At 35.5% G+C, this 19,589-nt stretch overlaps 2 protein-coding genes across 3 annotated transcripts in view; one reads left to right on the top strand and one right to left on the bottom strand.

Annotated features, from left to right (window-relative positions):
• LOC114358344 (uncharacterized) overlaps nucleotides 1-13,219 on the bottom strand; it is a 34,855-nt gene extending 21,636 nt beyond the window's left edge. For both annotated transcript variants that reach the window (XM_028312288.1, XM_028312281.1), the window contains exon 1: nucleotides 12,989-13,219. The gene's annotated coding sequence lies outside the window, so the exon portion shown is untranslated. The remainder of the gene's footprint in view (nucleotides 1-12,988) is intronic.
• A 3,604-nt stretch (nucleotides 13,220-16,823) lies between these two features.
• Nucleotides 16,824-19,371, top strand: LOC114358392 (E3 ubiquitin-protein ligase SIAH1). Its single transcript, XM_028312354.1, has one exon. It carries the CDS (start codon nucleotides 17,231-17,233, stop codon nucleotides 18,074-18,076), a length of 846 nt encoding a protein of 281 aa, XP_028168155.1. The 5' UTR covers nucleotides 16,824-17,230; the 3' UTR covers nucleotides 18,077-19,371.
• The last annotated feature ends 218 nt before the right edge of the window (nucleotides 19,372-19,589 follow it).

Below are 19,589 nucleotides of genomic sequence, written 5' to 3' on the forward strand. Positions count from 1 at the left end.
GGAGGCCTTTGTCCAGCAGTGGACGTCATTTGGCTGAAACGACGAAGTTCAAAGTAACATCATCCTTGTTTTATACGTATTCCTACTGAAGATATTACAAATGTTGTGCGTACCTATGACTTGTGGTATATTAATGAAACGCTAAGATATTAGAATGAGTTGTTATTGCTCAGATAATGACGGCATTATCAAATGCAATATTGTTTGTTTTATTATACACAATGGTTTAATTTAACTGTAGTTTTACGACCTGTTTACATAATCATAATGGGCCCTCCAACCACAGATAGCTGCAGTATGACGTTTCAACGGGAAATAAAAATATTTTTATGGTGCGGCGCGGATTGCATTTTGCTAATAGACTATAATCCGGGCCTTTTCAAGGCAAGAGTGAATAGGCACTTACAGGGCAGATATGTACCATCCTAGACGGCATCTCACTTAATACTTATAATAACTTATTCTCATTATTAATTAACGTTAAATAATTATTTTTCTATTTATGTATTATGTATATTGTTAACTCGATTTGTATGTTGTGTGCACTTGTTATTGGAGCTGCAACAAGTTATACTGTATAACCTGCTTTAAACGTTTTGTATGTTATGGTTGTATCCCTGTTTTGTGCACCAAATAAAATAAATAAATAAATAAATACTAGGTGCGATTGCGGTCAAATACCTGAAGGTTAATAAAATGTTTAATTAACGTTTTGCTAGGGGAGTGTTGGCCTCCATGTGCCTCTAGTAGAGACGATCGTACTCCTGCAGTGGAAACTACCTAAAGTGACATTCTGCGAAAGTGACTTTTTAAGAAGGTGACCAAATTCGCGATGACATTTTACGAATAACGATTTGCGTTAAAACCATGCTGTTAAAAATCAAAAATATTTATTCAGTTTAGACCACAAGTGGCACTTATGAACGTCAATAGAAAATAATAAAAAAAGAAAAGGTAGCCCTTATGGGGCACTTTACATGTCTCCTTATCTTTTGGGCCCTACCAGCGCTTCGAGACAAACATATGGCAAGTGCTGAGAAGAACGCCGGAACAAACTCAGTTTGTAATTGTGTTGATAATAATATCTTAATATCTGGACTTTCTGGTCCCGTGAAAAAATGCTTATGTACCAAATGAAATTATATTTACTGGAATAAAATAAGAATGGATATTACTTATAACACGCATGCGTGGTAAATCGCCAGTGAATGTGCAGTATGTTTATATTAGTGTAAGCTGAACAAAAAACAATTTGAGTTCTTTCGCAGTATACAAACAACATTATTGAATTTAATTGTACGTATGAACAGCTATAAAGAATTTGAAGCATTTTGATACTTACAATACACACAGTTTCAAAAAGTAACTTCAATTCATGGGTAGTGTCAAATACCCTAGTTTGTTAGTGTTTTCTGCAGCATATAAACGGCGTATCTTTTTTACCCTAATTTAGAAATTTAATATTTTACAGCTTGAATGGACAATAAACCTAAGTATTATGGTTTTAATTTCAATTCGATATCTCCACGTGTTCTCAAAATCTTGAGAGTCAGATGGACAACAAAATCATCTTATAGGTATGAATTCCGGTTGGTTTTCTTTTGATGTACGGAAGCCTAATAACGGTCATCTAAATATCGAATCAAGTCTAGACGCAGACCACCGACTTTTTGGCTGATAGTTGAGCCCGATTCTAATTTGTATGAGGAATCAGCCGATACCAAATCGGTGTAATGTGCGCACTTTCATACCATGTCCATACTGATTAACAGCCCGACCCAACTATCGGACGACAAAAGGTCTGTAGTCTGTGGCTAGACTTAATTTAATACATGAAATCTTATACAAAACAGGTAAAATACAGCCTTATGGTAGTGACTTAGTGCAATTAAACAAAAGTTTACGTACATTTAAACAAAAGCGTAAGTAATGATTAAAAGTATAATAACTTCCTTTAGAAGCAAGAAGTGTATTTATTCGCATGACATGTATTATGAAGTATGTACAATATGTAGTTTTCCTTAAACCGATACGATCTACTTTCACGCGCCATATAAATTAGCTTTAATAGTCGACAACTGTGTTTCTTATTATTATTGTAATAACAAATCTTTGCATTGCAAGAACAATGTAGTTCGCGGTGTCTATGCGCTTTGTTCTTTTAATTTCAGTACGCAACGGATTTTAATGCTGTTTTCAGCAAGAAATAAAGTGATTTTTAAGGAAGGTTTACCTTATTTTAACCGTAACAATAACAATAACCTGTGCTTTCTGTATGGAGTTTGACAGCTTTTAGACGTTTGTCAAAGTTAAAGTAAGATGGTGCAACTTAGCCTTAGAAATGTATAATTTACATATCACATATGCGAACTCAGGGCGGTAATATGCGTTATAATCGATCGCTAGTAAGATTTAATTTGAATTTTATGGGGAACGACAGAAACTACTGCCACAAAACATAGTAACAGAAGACAATAACTGGCAATTGGCAAGTAGGTACTTCATTTTGCTTTCGCACACAGAAGCGTGTTTCAAACGGGCGACATTCACAGACAGGCGCTTGCACTGGTTTAGACTGGTTTGCGACACTTTGTATGTAGATTGTCTTCTGCTCCCATCTATTTTGTGCTACTCATAAAAAACTGAGTTACCTACATCAACAATTAATTGTGAAAGGCTCATACTTTCTTCATTTCAGTAAACATTTGTATGAAGGAAGTACAACTTCCGGACTTGTATTACATCAATCTTTACCGTTAACTAACAGAAATTTTAATTAATAATAATACATCAAATCAACTGTAGGTACCTACCTATATCCGCTCGTTAAATAAATAGGTGATGCATACTTACGAGTATGTATTTAAGGAACTGTTATAGATTCATAACATGATGCGTAATAATCATTGGACTCTTAAATACAGTTTTTAATTATAATTTTGGTTAATTTAACGAATTAAATCTCTTTCAAATAAGACTTTAATTGGTGTTTTACCCGTCTGCGCCAGAGTTAAGGAAAGGAAAAACTGATTTGATTGTTGAAATAATTTATATTGATCCATCAATTTTGCCTGAAAGAACGTTGAGATAAAAACAGAATCGCTGTTGAATTGACTGGCAGAAAACATCCTAAAGGTAACTTGATATTTCTCACATATGGATAGAGGTAACTTTAAGAGATATCTTACCTTGGTGAAGCTTATTGTGTGTATAATTGTTCGACAAATACAAATAATTTATTTGCTCCAAAGATTGTATTTCCAAAAATGTGATATTTTAAAACCATGGTCATGGTCAATAAATGGTCGTCTCTCTTTCAGCTATAGGAATATAATTCTAATTCGTGAAGTAGTAAAATCACTGTTAACAAGACCAGACAAACTTGATGGTGACGCTCACAATAAGTATTGAAGTGGAACTATAGATGGCATTGCCATCGGCCCTGACACAGTGCAAGAGCATGGCGACTCGGATATCGAAAAACTGATCTCGATGAATCGATTAGTCGAAGAACAATCGTTTTTTGCCGCGGCGGCAGTCATGCGCGAGCGGCCGCTGTTGAATGTCTCTATCACTTTCTTGCGAGCGATTTCTTTGTCTCCACTACTAGAGAAATTCAATTATAACAACAAAAAATTTAATGTTAATAAGTTGTAACGACGATGCTAATGGCAAAGAAAAGAACGTCGAGTAGTTTTTTTACTGACTAGTCAAGTTGGACCTGCTTACGTATTTTCATTAGACCAGCCTCCCACTTGGTGCACCGACGACCTGGTGAAGTTGGCGGGAAGCGGACAACGCAAGATAAGTCGATCCGTGGGGATCATGAACGTTCACGAAGATATTGTTTAGTTAGGTATAGTCAGTTGAACAGTTTGTTTAAAGTCATTCTATTAAAAGATAGAGCTCTTCGCCTTTTCCTTAGAAAAATGCATGCAATCTTACTTATTAAATATTATAAATGCGAAAGTTTGTGTAGATATCTGGATGTTTGTTACTCTCTCACGCAAAAACTACTGAACGGATTTTGATGAAACTTTACAGTATTATTGTTTATAACCCAGAATAACATACATTTAGGCTATAATTTATGACGATCTGTGACAAACTAAATTTCAGGCGGGTGAAGCCGCGGGCGAAAGCTAGTTGCAAATAAGTTATCGTTAAGCTGTCAATTTGTTAAATTGAGTATCACTTTAGTAGAGTCTAGATTTTCAGAGACATTCACTTTTTCATCTACGTATTGTATGTACACTCGAGAGCTCATCGTGCTAATACTTTATGTTGCAATATCGTTCTTATTACGACTACAAAAGACGCCACAGCTTGATGTGCTACTGAAAGCAATAACAACAACGAAATATATTACAGTTGCGACTTCGCTAAATGGCGTCACTTATTCAAAATCAAAAATCAAAATCAAAAATATTTATTCAGTTTAGACCACAAGTGGCACTTATGAACGTCAATAGAAAATAATAAAAAAAGAAAAAGGTAGCCCTTATGGGGCACTTTACATGTCTCCTTATCTTTTGGGCCCTACCAGCGCTTCGAGACAAACATATGGCAAGTGCTGAGAAGAAACGCCGGAACAAACTCAGTCACCACTTATTGCCAGGAATTATCTAACGGTAAGAATAGTCAAATTTAAGTACATCAAATATGTGCAGACTGAACTGACCACGCATCCTTGTCATCAATATAGTCTCGAACCTTGTAGTACCCTTTGGACATAAGGGTATTTTTTATATGTATCTTAAATTTGTTTATTGGCAATTCGACAAGGTTGTGTGGTATTTTGTTAAATATGGTAATACATTTCCCCAAGAATGAATTACCTATCTTATGCAACCTAAATGATGGAACAGCAAGTTTATTCTTATGTCTCGTGTTAAATGAGTGGACGTCACTTTTCTTAGTAAATAAATGTATATGTTTACGGACATACATAATGTTATCAAATATGTATTGCGAAGCCACAGTCAATATATTGATTTCTTTAAAAACTTCTCTAAGCGAGTCACGTGGTTTAAGACCGTATATTGCCCGAACAGCTCTTTTCTGTAAAATGAAAATTGATTCTATGTCTGCTGCTGAGCCCCACAGTAAAAGACCATAAGACATAATACTATGAAAATAACTAAAATATACAAGCCTTGCTGTTTCAACATCAGTCAAGTTTCTGATCTTTCTCACCGCAAAGGCAGCTGAACTAAGTCTTCCCGCCTATTCTGTGATTAATGAATATCTAAACTATAAAATGTGGGGCATCATCCCGGCAATTAGTCTGTTATTTAACTAATGCAATAAGTTTTGCGCCACGAACGACAATTATCGTCGGACACGACACTCGCTAACGCGCTTGACTTATTATGGTAATGTCAAATCTACTAAATGCGACTGTTTTTTATGCTGTGATGATAGCAAGAAAAAAGTAGAAAAATAGAGTTTTGAAGAAGATATCGTATAAAAATTCTACAGTTAAGAACATTAACTATAATAAGAAGGATCTGTGTGACGTGTCACATGGATGGATGAAAAGTAATTGAATGAAAGAGACATCATGCTCTTAGGTGTTCCTTGCAGGAGGCTAAGCGCAGCAGTTCATTACCATTCATTGGCTGTATGACGATTAGCCATCACCAATACCGTCATATCAACGGTGAAGTGACAATACCTCCTAACTGCATTTATTGTTTTGGTTTTGAGGAGATAGAAAATAATACGTAAATAGGTATTACTTGCGCAGCTATTTCCACACAAAGTTTTATGGCTATCTCAAAAGAAATATCAGTAAAGGTCTTTCGAATGGAAAAAGTCCACGCGAAATTAAATTTAAGCCATTTTATATTAAGATAAAACCATAATAATGCATTTTGAAAGAAATAAGTAGGTAACCTACGACCAAATCAAATCTGTAAGGATAAACCCGTATAAGACCCGTTTTTTTCAATTTCAGTTTATTTTAAATTACTTATTTTTTTAAATAAATATAACATGTATGATTTCTACAAAATACTTTCACTCGTAACATTTATTGATCTCATATTCTCCCAGATAATATTTATTCCTGCTTTGCTTCTGTGTTGCAACTCGAGTCATCGGAGAATGTAGCCCAACTGGTTGGTTCGCACAATACAATTGTTCGTAGGAGTTCCAAGAAACCACTCGTGCCGGTGACATTTATGAAATTAAGCCATTGTCAACGGGAAAAAGAGATAAAATTTAACATAATGTTAATAACAAACTACTTGTAGGTATATCTTAATAACTAATCATATTTATTTATGGGAAATCTTCGCATGATATATATTTTTATCAACGTCAACAAGACCTCTCTTTCTTAAAAATGTCAAGGTGGGCTTGAAAATGCATGCTAAGTTTAATTGGTGGTTTCATTCAAGTAATTTATCCTATTTTTTCTATACCTGGCAATAAAAAGCAATACAGATCGGCTGTGCGGAGCGATCCGCACTGACACTAAAACCAGCCTTATGAGTTTAATACAGCTTATAAAAATATTCCTTCAATTGCAGACTATTGTACAAACCTTTTTATGTCGACCTTGTATAATGCTTTATTGAATGAAATTGCACTAATTGTCTAATTATTTTTTTTGCAATATCCTTCCTGATGAAGAATAAATAACCTATTAAAAATACAAAGTGTTAAACCTGAGTAGGTATTTAGAAAATTCAATTGTAGTTTATTACACGTCCAAATAATAAATTTTCTCTAACAGTTTTTGTTTAAATCTCTCTACTTTAATACTGGATAGATTATTCTGCTCTGAAACGGAATGTGAAACTATTTTAAACAGTTACAGACAGAAAGTTATACAAGATAGAGTGACAAGTATATCTTGTAATACCAGAAATGTTACACTTCAACGAAATTTTAGCGCGATAGCATTTCTTTGAGCAATAATCGACATAAAATAAATAAAATCAAAATCAAAGTGTCTGTTTGTCGTGTCAAAAAACAGCTTCTTGCCATATTCATGAAACGCAGGCGAAGCAGCGGCTAGACGCTAGTTTATAAAAAAAAACTATAGTCTCTGCTGATTAAATCATTTATTACGTCTTCACAACTATGCTGTGTTGACTGCTAAGAAGTTAATACTCGTTGTCTTTAAATTATGTCCCGTTGCATAAAGCATTAATTAAATATCGATGGATCTATTGTAGAGTCCCACAGTTCCGGATCGCGCACACCGCGCGAATCCTCCCACATCCGACATTGTGTCTGGCGACCTTTATGCTGTTCCTTCAACCTGAGAACCAGGGCTGTCACTCACCACCACAAAAATAAAACAATTTGACTGTACAGAGAGGCAGCACCACCAGACTGGCTGGATATCATTTTTGTTCCAAAATAGAACTAACATTAGAATTTTGCCCATCTCAAAATAAAACAATTGCACATCGAATAAAAGAACAGTACCGACAACACAGCACCAATGGTGCTCAACTAAAATAGGACCTATTACAGATACATAAAATGCTAGTAGTAATAGTAATACCAAAAAGTACAAGACGGTGCAGGCTGTGTGATTCCCATTAAAAATACCAATGTTACTATAAATTCTACTTCATTCACACTATGAGTAATGTTTTCACATGTGTAATAGCAATTTATGAGCATGGTGTCAGATTTAATTATTGTGAGTGATATGAATCATGTATGTACTAACAACTTCTAGAAGCAATAACCTAGCTAGTTTATCCCTGACGTCCATTGCATGGATCTTATCAAAGAACCAATTGGATTCAAGCCTGTAGATCCCAAATTAAGAAGTATCTCACACGAATCCAGATCCAATAGATTGAAACAGCTAGTCAACGCGTGGCTCTTCCATAGATTTTGTACAGAAAAAGAAACCTGAAAAGAAAACCTTATGACGACACTAATTCGCGAACTGTGTTGACACACTATTATTGATTTCAAAGCATCTAAAATCGAAGTTTACAGCTTTAAAGCAAACTTTTAATTCTAACATTAAGATTTTTTTAAACCTGTCTAGAGTTCTGTCTGTTCAAGTGGCAACCCTGCGCCTGCTCTCACGACCTCGCGAGGAAATTAAGATTTTTCCACAGATTACGTTAGGTCGTTTCGTTCAGTATTTGTTTGCTTCTAAAGTAATGGGCCCGTAATGAGCTAGGCGCGGCGGTACACTCGCGCGCCGAATCGCGACGATATTTCAACTTGACTTGGGTAAATACCTGAACAAATGCTCGCTGGGGCGACGAACCCGTCAAACTTGGTTGGTCACACCCTAGCGTAAGGTTTTTTGAAAATTTTAACTGATTGACCGTGAGACGTATAAGGGAAAATGCTGTTGCTAAAATCGAATTTTTTTTTCAGTTGCTTGCTTGCAACAAAATCTTGCTAAAATCGATTTTTTTTTCAGTTATCAAATCGCCCTTATCGTATCATAATATACTATCGTAGCGCTTTAAGTTGAAGTTTGGAGAGCCCCATTGAGTTGTTACTAACAGCCCTATACGTAAGACAGTGAGTCACCATGAATCGATAGATATACCGGAGACCCCCTTAAAATGGATTGACATGGTTTAAAATATCATTGCAAATTACTCGTGTTTACGCATTATTCCCTACTCCATCTCGTAGAACCTTAAGTGGTCGCATTATGACCAGGGTAACAATTGATTCTTAATAATTATGTCTCGATTCGGTAACGAAATTATGTAAATAATACATTCTCTTCCCGCAATTTTCGGATTCTATCACGTTCGAACGTAATATTTTTAATCACTTTCGAATCGACTGTACTTGTTTATTGTATTGTTGTTAAATTTAGTGCAGCCCAAATAGGTGTGTTCGGAAGCAGTGTCACCTTTGGTATAAATTAACCTTAATGAACTTTCGCCAGAAATAATTAACTAAATGCACCCTAAAAATAACGTGAGCTGAAAGTATACTGCGCAATTGTTGAAACCAATATTATAGTTACTTATTCAAAGTAAATGGTTTGTAATATTCTTTTGAGAAATAAACTTTAACCCTAACAATACTCAGCTACCCTGTTCATTTAAAACTATGTCTGAAGCCTTCAACACCCTTCTTTTTACACTAACTGTATTACCAAGGGAACTACTGCAAATATCAAAGATTAAGTTACGTGCATGTGCATCTCACGACAGCCAGCGGAGAGTGACGAGCGATGGGAGATAAGGTAACTGCTCTACATAAATGTCTAACGCCCGTATTCACAAACATACATACGTCTCACAATGCGCGTGGACGCACAGATTGACACACGAACCAATCACAGATTCAACGCTGTACGTTCGATTTGCTGCTTCACTTAAGCAAACATCGTTTTTGAATACGGGTGTAAGCAAGCATTGAACTAGCCTTGTGGTTCCAACAGAGTAAAGTAGGACAATCCCCACTCTTCCCGTAGATTTAAGGAGGCAACTAAGAGAGAAATATGGAAACTTTAGGCCTCTCCAATCTGTCTAACCAGGGTGGGAAGTGCAAGCCAAATTATCTATTTGCCTCTGGTGAATCAGGGAGTCGTGTCCCTGCAGTGCAGAAATGACCAACTTGAGCAACAAGTCAAACAAATTAATTCGAAGTCAAAGATATGACAAACCGCAAGCGCCTCTCACGGCAATCAGTAGACAGTGACCAACGATGGGAAATAAGGAAAATTCTGTCTGTTTTAATTGCAAGCTGAGTGCTTGTCGACGCTGAATCTTGCAAGTATAGGCACAAATACCGACACGCGATGCAATGAGGGTTTTCGCGATTGAAAAATCCGCCAGATGGCAATACGTAGACGCGAGGTCCAAATGCTGCATGATTGGGTATTTTTGACATGACATTGACAGATATATCAAAATCCACCAATCATGCAGCATTTGAACCTCCCGTCTACGTATTGCCATCTGGCGGATTTTTCAGTCGCGAAAACCCTCATTGGAAGGTTATTACCACACAACCGGCGAAAATCAAGTTATCCAAATAATACTTCATCAGGGTAAGGCCTAAATTTCTCTAGACATTGGTTTCAATTACAAACCTCCCATTCCGACAAATTGGAACTCTCTGGGTGGTAAAATGAAAGTACCTACCTACTACTTACTTAATTTAAAACAGAAATAGATTTTTTTATGCTTATCAAGGCTCTCTCTCTCTCACTCTCGCCTTGAAAAGGCCCGGATTAATAGTCTTCAGGAAAGACAGCAGCAGGCAGCGAATTCCAGTCCCTAGCTGTCCCTAGTTGCAGCTCTAGGTTTTAGTCAATTTAAACATGTAGAGAGGGTATATTTTTAATAGTAATAAATACGAATACTTAACTTAGGTACCTACTACTGCCGCAAAACAAAACTCGTTCACGTTTATGAGTTATATAAAACTACAATTAATAACTATAGGTAGGTATACTAGTTTATTCAATAATAAGTTATTATACTGAAAACATTAAAGATTTTCAGGTATGCGCACGCGTTCTTCCGATGTCTCAAATCGCTGGCGGCGGAAAACGAGCGAATCGCCGTGATAACGATAACGTTTATTGCTTTGTAGAGACGCCACGTCCTGCGTGACGTGGTTTTAATCTTTATTTGCTTGATAAACTAACTTTTGCCCGCAACTTCACTCTAGGTCTGTTACTGAAAGACTTTGTCACGGCTATGTTTCGCTTTTAAAAACCGGGATAAAAATCCAATTTTCCCCCCTGGGTTTCAAACTATCTCTATAACAAAGATTCGTCATAAATGTATGAAAAATCTGAATCGTCGAACGTGTATAACTTGCCTTAGAGTAATCTTACAACTTTGATTGCCGTGTAGTAATCTTACTATTTTTTTTTGTTGGTCGGCACTTTCTAAAAAGACCCATAAATGTATGGTGCCTGAATGCTCTCCTTCATCTAAAGCTTTTCAGAGGTTGAAGCATGAAAAAGTAACCTAACAAACAGACAGAGTTACTATGTTACATAGTTAATTTTATTCGAAGTTCTGGATTTTCCACGTCCTGTAGGCAGTATAAATAAAGCGCTATAGCTAAATTGCCTCCCCTTATCTTAGATAAGTACTGGATTGATTTGTTTTTACACATTACACATTGGGACACATTAATTCGTGTCCATATTACCTATTATCACTGATGGCGCCATTATACAGGTTGTACTCCGACAGCATGTCAAGATAATCACGTGACTTATGCAGTTCTATGTAATGTTCGATATTGCAAAATATTTATGATGTCGACAGTAACAATTTGGTGTTTGTTTCAAATCAAATAATTTATTCAGTAACTAGGTATAGGCTCTTTCCAGAGCGTTTATTTGCTATAGGTAGTGCCCTTTGGTTAATGATTTTCAATTGAGAGGAATGTTTTGATTGAAAAATATACTAATTAATTATTTGACTATTTGTAGGAATGAAATATCGGAAAATTATATTGCATTTTTGCCATTTTAATAACAAGTTTATTTTCAAACTTTCGTCGAAAGAATTTGACAATATGTAAAGTAGGTAATTATCCACCGAAAGTGAACTTGCTCCACGACATTCGTCACCTGAGCACGTTGATTGGCAGGGATCCGCATATCATTGCCTCAGGCCAGAACTGGCCCAGTCTCCATTGATGACATCTTACGGCCTTGTGGACCCGGTACAGACCAGCTAAATTCTGTGGGCTCTTATCCAGTTGTAATAGAAGCTAATTTTCAACAATTTATAGTCTGGTGTGATGACGTCTGTACCTACATAATTGCTTATTTAGCAGCCAAACGACATTAAAATATTATTTATGCAAACAACCTGTTGAAAAAGCCATTTCGCAGATTTGAGCGACACCTCGTAAACTAGGTACTACAAGCTCATTTGGATTTGGGAATTTAGGGCTTATAATGTCTAAAAATAATACTTAAAACTGATCTGAGACTCTATATCTGTCAATTGTTTTAAAGGCGTGTATCTAAGTAGAGTACCTAGGTATATAGGTATCTGTCTGTTTTACGTTTCATACTAACACGGTACACGATTGAACCTATTTTGATGGGTTTTTGTATGGAACCTAGGAGGGACATGGACTACCTTTATCTCAATAACAAAGGTGTAATAGAGAATAAGGGTTATGTGCCAAGCTTCGAGCAGAAACAGCTCTAAGCTTATTTAACTTTAATTTTATCCCAGGACAAAATTTTGTAATTGAAATATGTTTGCTTCCTTTCTGAATAGTTACACTTACTTTCTGAATAGTTCTCTTAGAACAAAAAGATATTGGACTGATCGATAAACTATTTTTTTTAATTTACTACTGTATTTGTCATTACAATGGAAACACCGAAAGAGTGATAGACTGATCGCAGATAAAAGTTTTAAAAGTATACTTAGTTATTTATCTTTATAATCAATCACCTTTTTAATCAAACCGATATTATTACTCAGAAATGACAACATTCTCAAGCGATTAGACTCATTAACGATTTGTTAAAGATAGTAATCTAAATTTAATTAATTCCAATAAAACACCGCCCCTACTCTCTAAGTATTTAGAGCTACTAAAATATCATTATTAACAAGTAATATTTTGTGATACATCAATTTTAATATACTTACTTGTTCAGAAATAACTTTGTCTTCGTCATGCACGCATTTAGTTGTAAGTTTAACAGTTTTATTGCTTAAAAGATCTGCTTATTAAAAACCTGAAGAATCCAAGTAGAGCAAAGTTTCTTCTCTGCTTTAAGAAAATACAGATAGAAGGTTTTCAAGATTATGAATTTCTACTTCATAAACTATTACAACTAATTTATCTAAACGAAAATCTCAACATAATTTCACTAATTGCGTGATTTTATCTCTACCCACTTATCATCAAAATCAAACGTTTAGGTACATTAAAAATAAGAATTTTCCGCGAACAATCATAAAACTAATGATCTAAGATTGATGTTAAGACTGCTCAAATAATAATAACGTATTGTTTCAGTTAAACACGAATAACTCACCTGAAATTTTTATTTACACAACACAAAACTACTCATTCACTTCACAGCGCACTGGAAATAAATTCAAACACGAATTGATTATTTAAACCTCCGTGTGTTCGTCATCAAGAACAACCAGCACCCCTGAAAAAAAAGTTTGTCAGGCGCGATCTATCAGTTTTCGCGCCAATAGCACTTTTCAAATCGCCGCGTGCGCTCAGAAGCAACGCTTTCCACAAACTAATTTACTTTTCCTGCGCATTGCTCGCAATCGTAGAAGCAAACCGACCAAGATTAATATCAGTTGAATATAAAGATGTATTCGTATGTTATTTGCTCTTTAACGTGGTTGCATAATAATGCGTGTGATTGCTTGATTTGTTAGCATAAGTAGTTGTTTTGTTTAATTAACATGATGTTGCCTAAACTAGCAACGTTTTCAGGGACTGATCACAATGAAAGCTTTGTTTAGATTCTCGGTAACAACATGTTTTGACGTTAATTGTTGATATTTTCATCTTAATTTGCTATTTACACCAGTTTCAGAATATGTAGGTACTCGACTCTGTCTTTTCAGGGTAATTACAAACAAGATAAATTATATCGCTTGCAGCAGCGGCGGTTTTGCCCAAAATATTCGGTATCCGGTATTTTAAAATAGTTTTTTGAACTTCTTTAACAGCTATAAAGCAGCTTGATAGACATTATCGTGGTTCTTGATTAGAGATAACTTTCGTTTTGCTATCTTTATCCTAATCTACACCACTTGACACATTTGAAAGTATTTTGCTGTTTTTTTACAAAAACATAGGTACCTAAGTATCATTTCTAAATGAAGAAAGACACTGGATCTCCTGATAGATCAGTGATTGATGGGGCCAGTGATAAGTTCAAGAGATTGGGCAATACCTTTCTTAGGGATTTCAAAATAGTCATCGAATATTTTTGTTGCATTGCAAAATACTCTGTTTGCCTGTGATGAATTACAAGAACAATTTATAGTTGTTATCTATCGTATATGAACGCTGTCTATTACTAAACAGAATATTTCTTTTCAGAATATAAATATGACTAAGTATTACATTCAAAGAATAACTGTTAAAAATCTTATTAATGCATTAGACAATATTAAATTTTAGATTAATCAATATTATCAGCAAAGATTCTGTTGTCTTGTAAACTTTAGCGACTCTATCGCCAAACATTTAGGACAAACCACGGATGGGTCTGCAAAAGAAAACATAATGGAATCTCACATTGACAATATATGTAGTTACTTACTTGCATCTACAAAATTACTTACGTAAGTAAAAGATATTTAAGTGACGAAATCTGCAACTTGAAGTTTGCAACTTTTTAGAAGGGTCACTAATATTAGCATGCCAGAGAACGGTTCACGGTCTCTTCAAGGATGTGCGCGACGGGGAAAACACTTTTTTCCCATTGTTATCGGCCCAGCGATCTAAGACCTACCTTATTTGAGCTGTATTGGCGTTTGACGATTCTCATATTACTTTTGCGGATTTCCTTGTTTCGGAAATCTACATGACTTCTGATGTGTCTCATTCTTCATACTCTCATTAAGGGTAAGAAAAAATATGTGTGAAATAATGAAACGCGGGTAACCCGCATGCGGAGATCTGCACGCGTGACGAAATCCGCGTCACAGGAAAAGAGCACAAAAAGATTTTAAAAAAACTCATGAAACTCATTTACTTTTGCAAATAGGCTTTTAAAAAGCAGTTTTACACGTTCCAATATTAATAGGGTTAACCCTACCACTGCTTCGGAACAATAAATGGGCCAGTGCTGAGAAGAAGCAGCGCAAGAAACTCAGTCACTATTTAAACAATTAACATACAAGGTATAGGGTGAACTAACGCGACTAGGGTGACCTAAAAAAGTTACTACTTACCTCCATAAAAAATGTTACATTGGCGCGAAATTTTATAAACAGGTAATAAGTCCGTTGGTTTGTATGCCATTAGCTCCGATAATAGACACCAAAAGTTATCGTAATTAGTATTGATAAGCATCACTAATCAACTGATAAGTGTTTAATGCGAATGTAGGGTCTAAACATATTATTTGCATGTAAATAATGATTATAATAAATTAATAATAAAAACTATAATTTTAAAATTATAGTATAACCTACATTAGGACCTAATGAGTCCAGAAAACCACGGGAAACGTTGAGTGCAACGCTTTGCCTGTTTTGATGTTAGATCATTAAATAATAATACATAAACTATTACATTGTGTCCTACTGACTGTACTGCAGTGTACACATGGGTCACAATAATGTAACTTTTACAACGCGATAAGGCTGCCGCTGCGAAGTAGGCTGTGTAACTAACCATGCTCTGTGTAACTAACTACTATACATCGGTTCCGAGAAATGTGCGTCAAACAGCCGGATTTAATATCTTGGAGACAATCGATTGTATTGTCTATGACGAAAGGAAATTTGGAGGTATTTCCAGACTAGTCACAAGAATTTATCACAATACAAGCAAAGTAACTAACTAAAGCAAAAGGAATAGCTGTGGCAAGCCAAGCGGAAGTCAACGTCTACAAATATTGCTAGTTAAACCTCGTACCTACCTACCATGATGATGATGAGAATGATGGTGCGCCTGGTGCTTTAGACACCGCAATATCGCGTTAGCACGCATTTGATATTAATTTTTCAAACTAATTTAAACTCGCCTACATTACACGCCCAAACGATCCAAATACCCTACAGCAGCAAGCTTAATAAGTCGATAAAGTTGTATTAATTTAATTTAAAAAAATGTATCAAAATAAATCAAATATAGCCTGACCAGGAACATAAAAACCCTGGCATAGAGGCGCGTCAATTGCATTTGATAGTGCAACACTGAGTACAGTCGTACCTGTGTTAAATTAATAGGCTAACTTTATGTATCAGGATTCAGGATTACGGGCTAATTTGATATTTTATTTATAGATATTTTATATTTTTTCATAAATTAACGAAAAAATATTATTATAGGTAACCTGATTTTAATAAATTAAATGAAACCATCAATCGAGCTAGTAGATTTATTTTATTATTCATCAATAATCAAATTCAGAACTTGAATATTCAACTGCAATGTCTGCTCATGAACGCTTCAAACTCGGTACTTCTTTCCCAATCCCATAAAATTCAACACTTAGAAAGTGACAAAATTTTTAAAATAGGTAGTTGAAACAAACCACAGCTAATTTTCATAGTGGACTGTACTATACGATAAACATGTCAGTCAATTTGACAACCTTTGTCGGGAACATTATTCAATGAAAATATTGTCCGAACCCTTAGTATTTCTTTAACAAATTGTGAACCACTTTTCTTTCACGACTATAAAAATATTTTAGCAATTTAATTCATAAAACCAATTGCGCACATTTAAAATAAAGTTTGTTTACACTTTGACAGCAATAGACTGACATGCAAGGTGACATGTCAATGAAGTTTTCAGTTACTGTTGCCATTAAAAGAAATTAGTACCATTAGTTTTCCGCAACATGGCGAGGGTTTTTATGTTCCTGGTCAGGCTTATAAAAGAAACAAACAAACTTTATTTCGAGCCAAAGTAGACAATCATTAAATATTACTTAACGTAGGTACTTATTAAATGGTACCCGGTAATTTTGGCACCTTTTATTATGAAATTGAAGGTTAAAAATGTTTTTAGACATTCATTTTTGTAATAATCAGTGAAATTAGATTTAAAATACAATCATGTTAATAAAGTCAGTGTGTTGAAAACTTAATGAGAATAGACAAAATTGAATTTTTCTACCAAACGTCATAATAAATGATCTTTTCTCTATGGTATGTCAACATGGTCGCCATACAGCTGTCATTTTTGAGAACACGATTGGTCGTCACGGAATTTTACGGCGAATTTCATCCTTGTGTGGTGAACAAGAACATTCGCATTTAATTTATCTAATAATCACTTACAAATTACCGATTGCTAAACAAAATTAAAAGTTATCATAAATGTAATTGTGTTCAATACGTCCTTGAAGTCTTGTCTACCAGTAGACCTATTTTCACACTGCGATTCAATAGAATACAGTTGCTGTTGTAATGGAAACTAATTTCGGCGCAGCGACGAGACGGAGACAATCAGCTGTCGAAGGTTACAAATGAAATCTTAGAAGCAGGTGCGTAGTGTTTATCAGTTCAGTGAGGGGACACAGTTGATCGCTGATCGACAGGTTTTATGTGCGTGTGACGGTGACATGAGCACAAACAACAAACGGCGTGGAGCTAGCGGTTCCAGTTGTCCTGTGTCTGGAGTACCAGCTCTCGTGAACGTGCCCACCGCTATGTCGGCCGACCTAGCCTCGCTGTTCGAGTGCCCAGTGTGCTTCGACTATGTCCTGCCGCCGATACTGCAGTGCCAGAGCGGGCACCTGGTGTGCTCCAGCTGCCGGCCCAAGCTGTCCTGCTGCCCGACGTGCCGCGGCCCGCTTGGCAACATACGGAACCTCGCCATGGAGAAAGTCGCCAGCAACGTCATGTTCCCCTGCAAACACTCTAACACAGGCTGCACAGTCACTCTTGTGCACACTGAAAAAGCAGAACATGAGGAAGCTTGTGAATTCAGGCCATACTCCTGCCCTTGTCCCGGAGCGTCCTGCAAATGGCAGGGAGGACTAGATCAAGTCATGCCGCACCTTATGATGTCTCACAAAAGCATTACCACACTACAAGGCGAAGACATAGTGTTTTTAGCTACAGATATCAATCTTCCGGGAGCTGTTGATTGGGTGATGATGCAGTCTTGTTTCAACCATCATTTCATGTTAGTTCTTGAAAAGCAAGAGAAGTTTGATGGTCATCAGCAATTCTTTGCTATTGTCCAACTTATAGGATCTCGTAAAGAAGCAGAGAACTTTGCGTATCGTTTGGAGCTCAATGGTCATCGTCGGCGCCTCACGTGGGAAGCTATGCCGCGATCTATTCATGAAGGAGTATCTTCAGCGATAATGAATTCAGACTGTCTCGTGTTTGACACATCCCTTGCACAACTGTTTGCTGACAATGGGAACCTTGGAATCAATGTCACAATATCTATTGCCTAATATCCACCATGTCGTTATAGTTGGTACCAACCACTGGGACATTTGTTGACAAACTAAAAAAATAATCTAATTATAATATTGTGTCAATGTAATGTCCCCTCATAATTTTTTGTAATAGATGAAAATAATATAACTCGAATATTACATAAATACCTTATGTGTAAACATGAAATCATATTTTGTTACAGTTTGGGAATACAATTAATTTTGACTTGACATGTTTTGTATTAATTAATCTGCAGTAATGTAAGCCAAAAATATTATAATTTCTTTGATTGTTTGTATGTACATGTGTGTTCATCTTTAGGGTTAAGTAGAGAAAGTTTAAATTCTTCCAGTGCGCTTCGTCACTATGGAATGGAATGCCTTGTAAACATAGTTTATAAAACAAATTATGACCTCTCGGAAGAGAAAGTGATTATTTTATTCCAAACAATGAACAAATTTTGTACTAACATTAATCATTTGTATATAAATGCATGAAAATTATCTACACTTAAGGAATTTTAAGCAATTTTGTGATGTTGCTTTGTTACAAGAATACTAGTGTGCTGGCATTGCCGGACTTAACGGACATGATGCTGTAGTACAAATTGTGATGGTTCAAGTTGTGTGGATATGTTGCTGAATATTCGTCACACTTGTGCTGCCTGGTCTTACACACTCAAGTTCTTCTAGATGTTAACTTGAGCCCAGCACTTTATCTTCAAATTAGTGGGAACAGTGCTGTAATATAAAATTCAGAACCGTCATTTGGGCCTTTTTCCACCAAGAACAAGGGCACACAGAATAAACTGCTATTATAGGAGAAATTGCATTATTTATTGATGTGAACATCATAATACTTTATATGTATATTTCATCTGCAGTGTGTACAGCTCTTCAATATTTCTTCTGGATATTACTGAAGCCTCTCAAAGGCATAATGTCAGTGATCAAATAATGAATATACCTATATAATATATGTTTATTCCATGTTTTTATTAAAGCTGTTACAACCATGTCTATAACAGACCACTAACTATGTTTTGGAGCAACAGCTCAATGTACATAAGTTAACCAGTTTCTTTGTGTCAATATGACTGAATTATTTATTAGTTGTGTTAGGCTTCATCTTATTTATACCTATATGTTACTTAATTCTAGTTATAATTATGTAATTTTCTTCTATAAACCCTGTTTCCACTGCGGAGGCGTGTTTAAATTGTTTTAAAAGTGTACTATACCTTATGAATATGATATGATAAAGCTGGTTAAATTTATGAAATTGCTAGAAATAAATTTTTGTAATGTAAGAACTTGTTTTAATAACACTACTTTCCTACTGCTGATCTTGATGTTGTGTTGGACAATTTAGCTGCCTTGATATTACAGCAAAACTTCATAGGGTAAAAAAAAAATCAACTTGATTTATATAAATTTTATTTTCATAACAATTCTCAATGTAATTTACATAACATACATAAATATAACTTTTAAAATAAATAACATAACTAGAACCATAAACGATTTT

The sequence above is a fragment of the Ostrinia furnacalis genome, unplaced genomic scaffold (assembly GCF_004193835.3).
Source record: "Ostrinia furnacalis isolate ACB-3 unplaced genomic scaffold, ASM419383v2 OfSCF0283, whole genome shotgun sequence".
In the NCBI taxonomy this organism is placed as follows: domain Eukaryota; kingdom Metazoa; phylum Arthropoda; class Insecta; order Lepidoptera; family Crambidae; genus Ostrinia; species Ostrinia furnacalis.

What these genes read in the sequence shown, in the direction of transcription:
- LOC114358392 (XM_028312354.1), top strand. Translation starts at nt 17,231, where the DNA reads ATGAGCACAAACAACAAACGGCGTGGAGCTAGCGGTTCCAGTTGTCCT.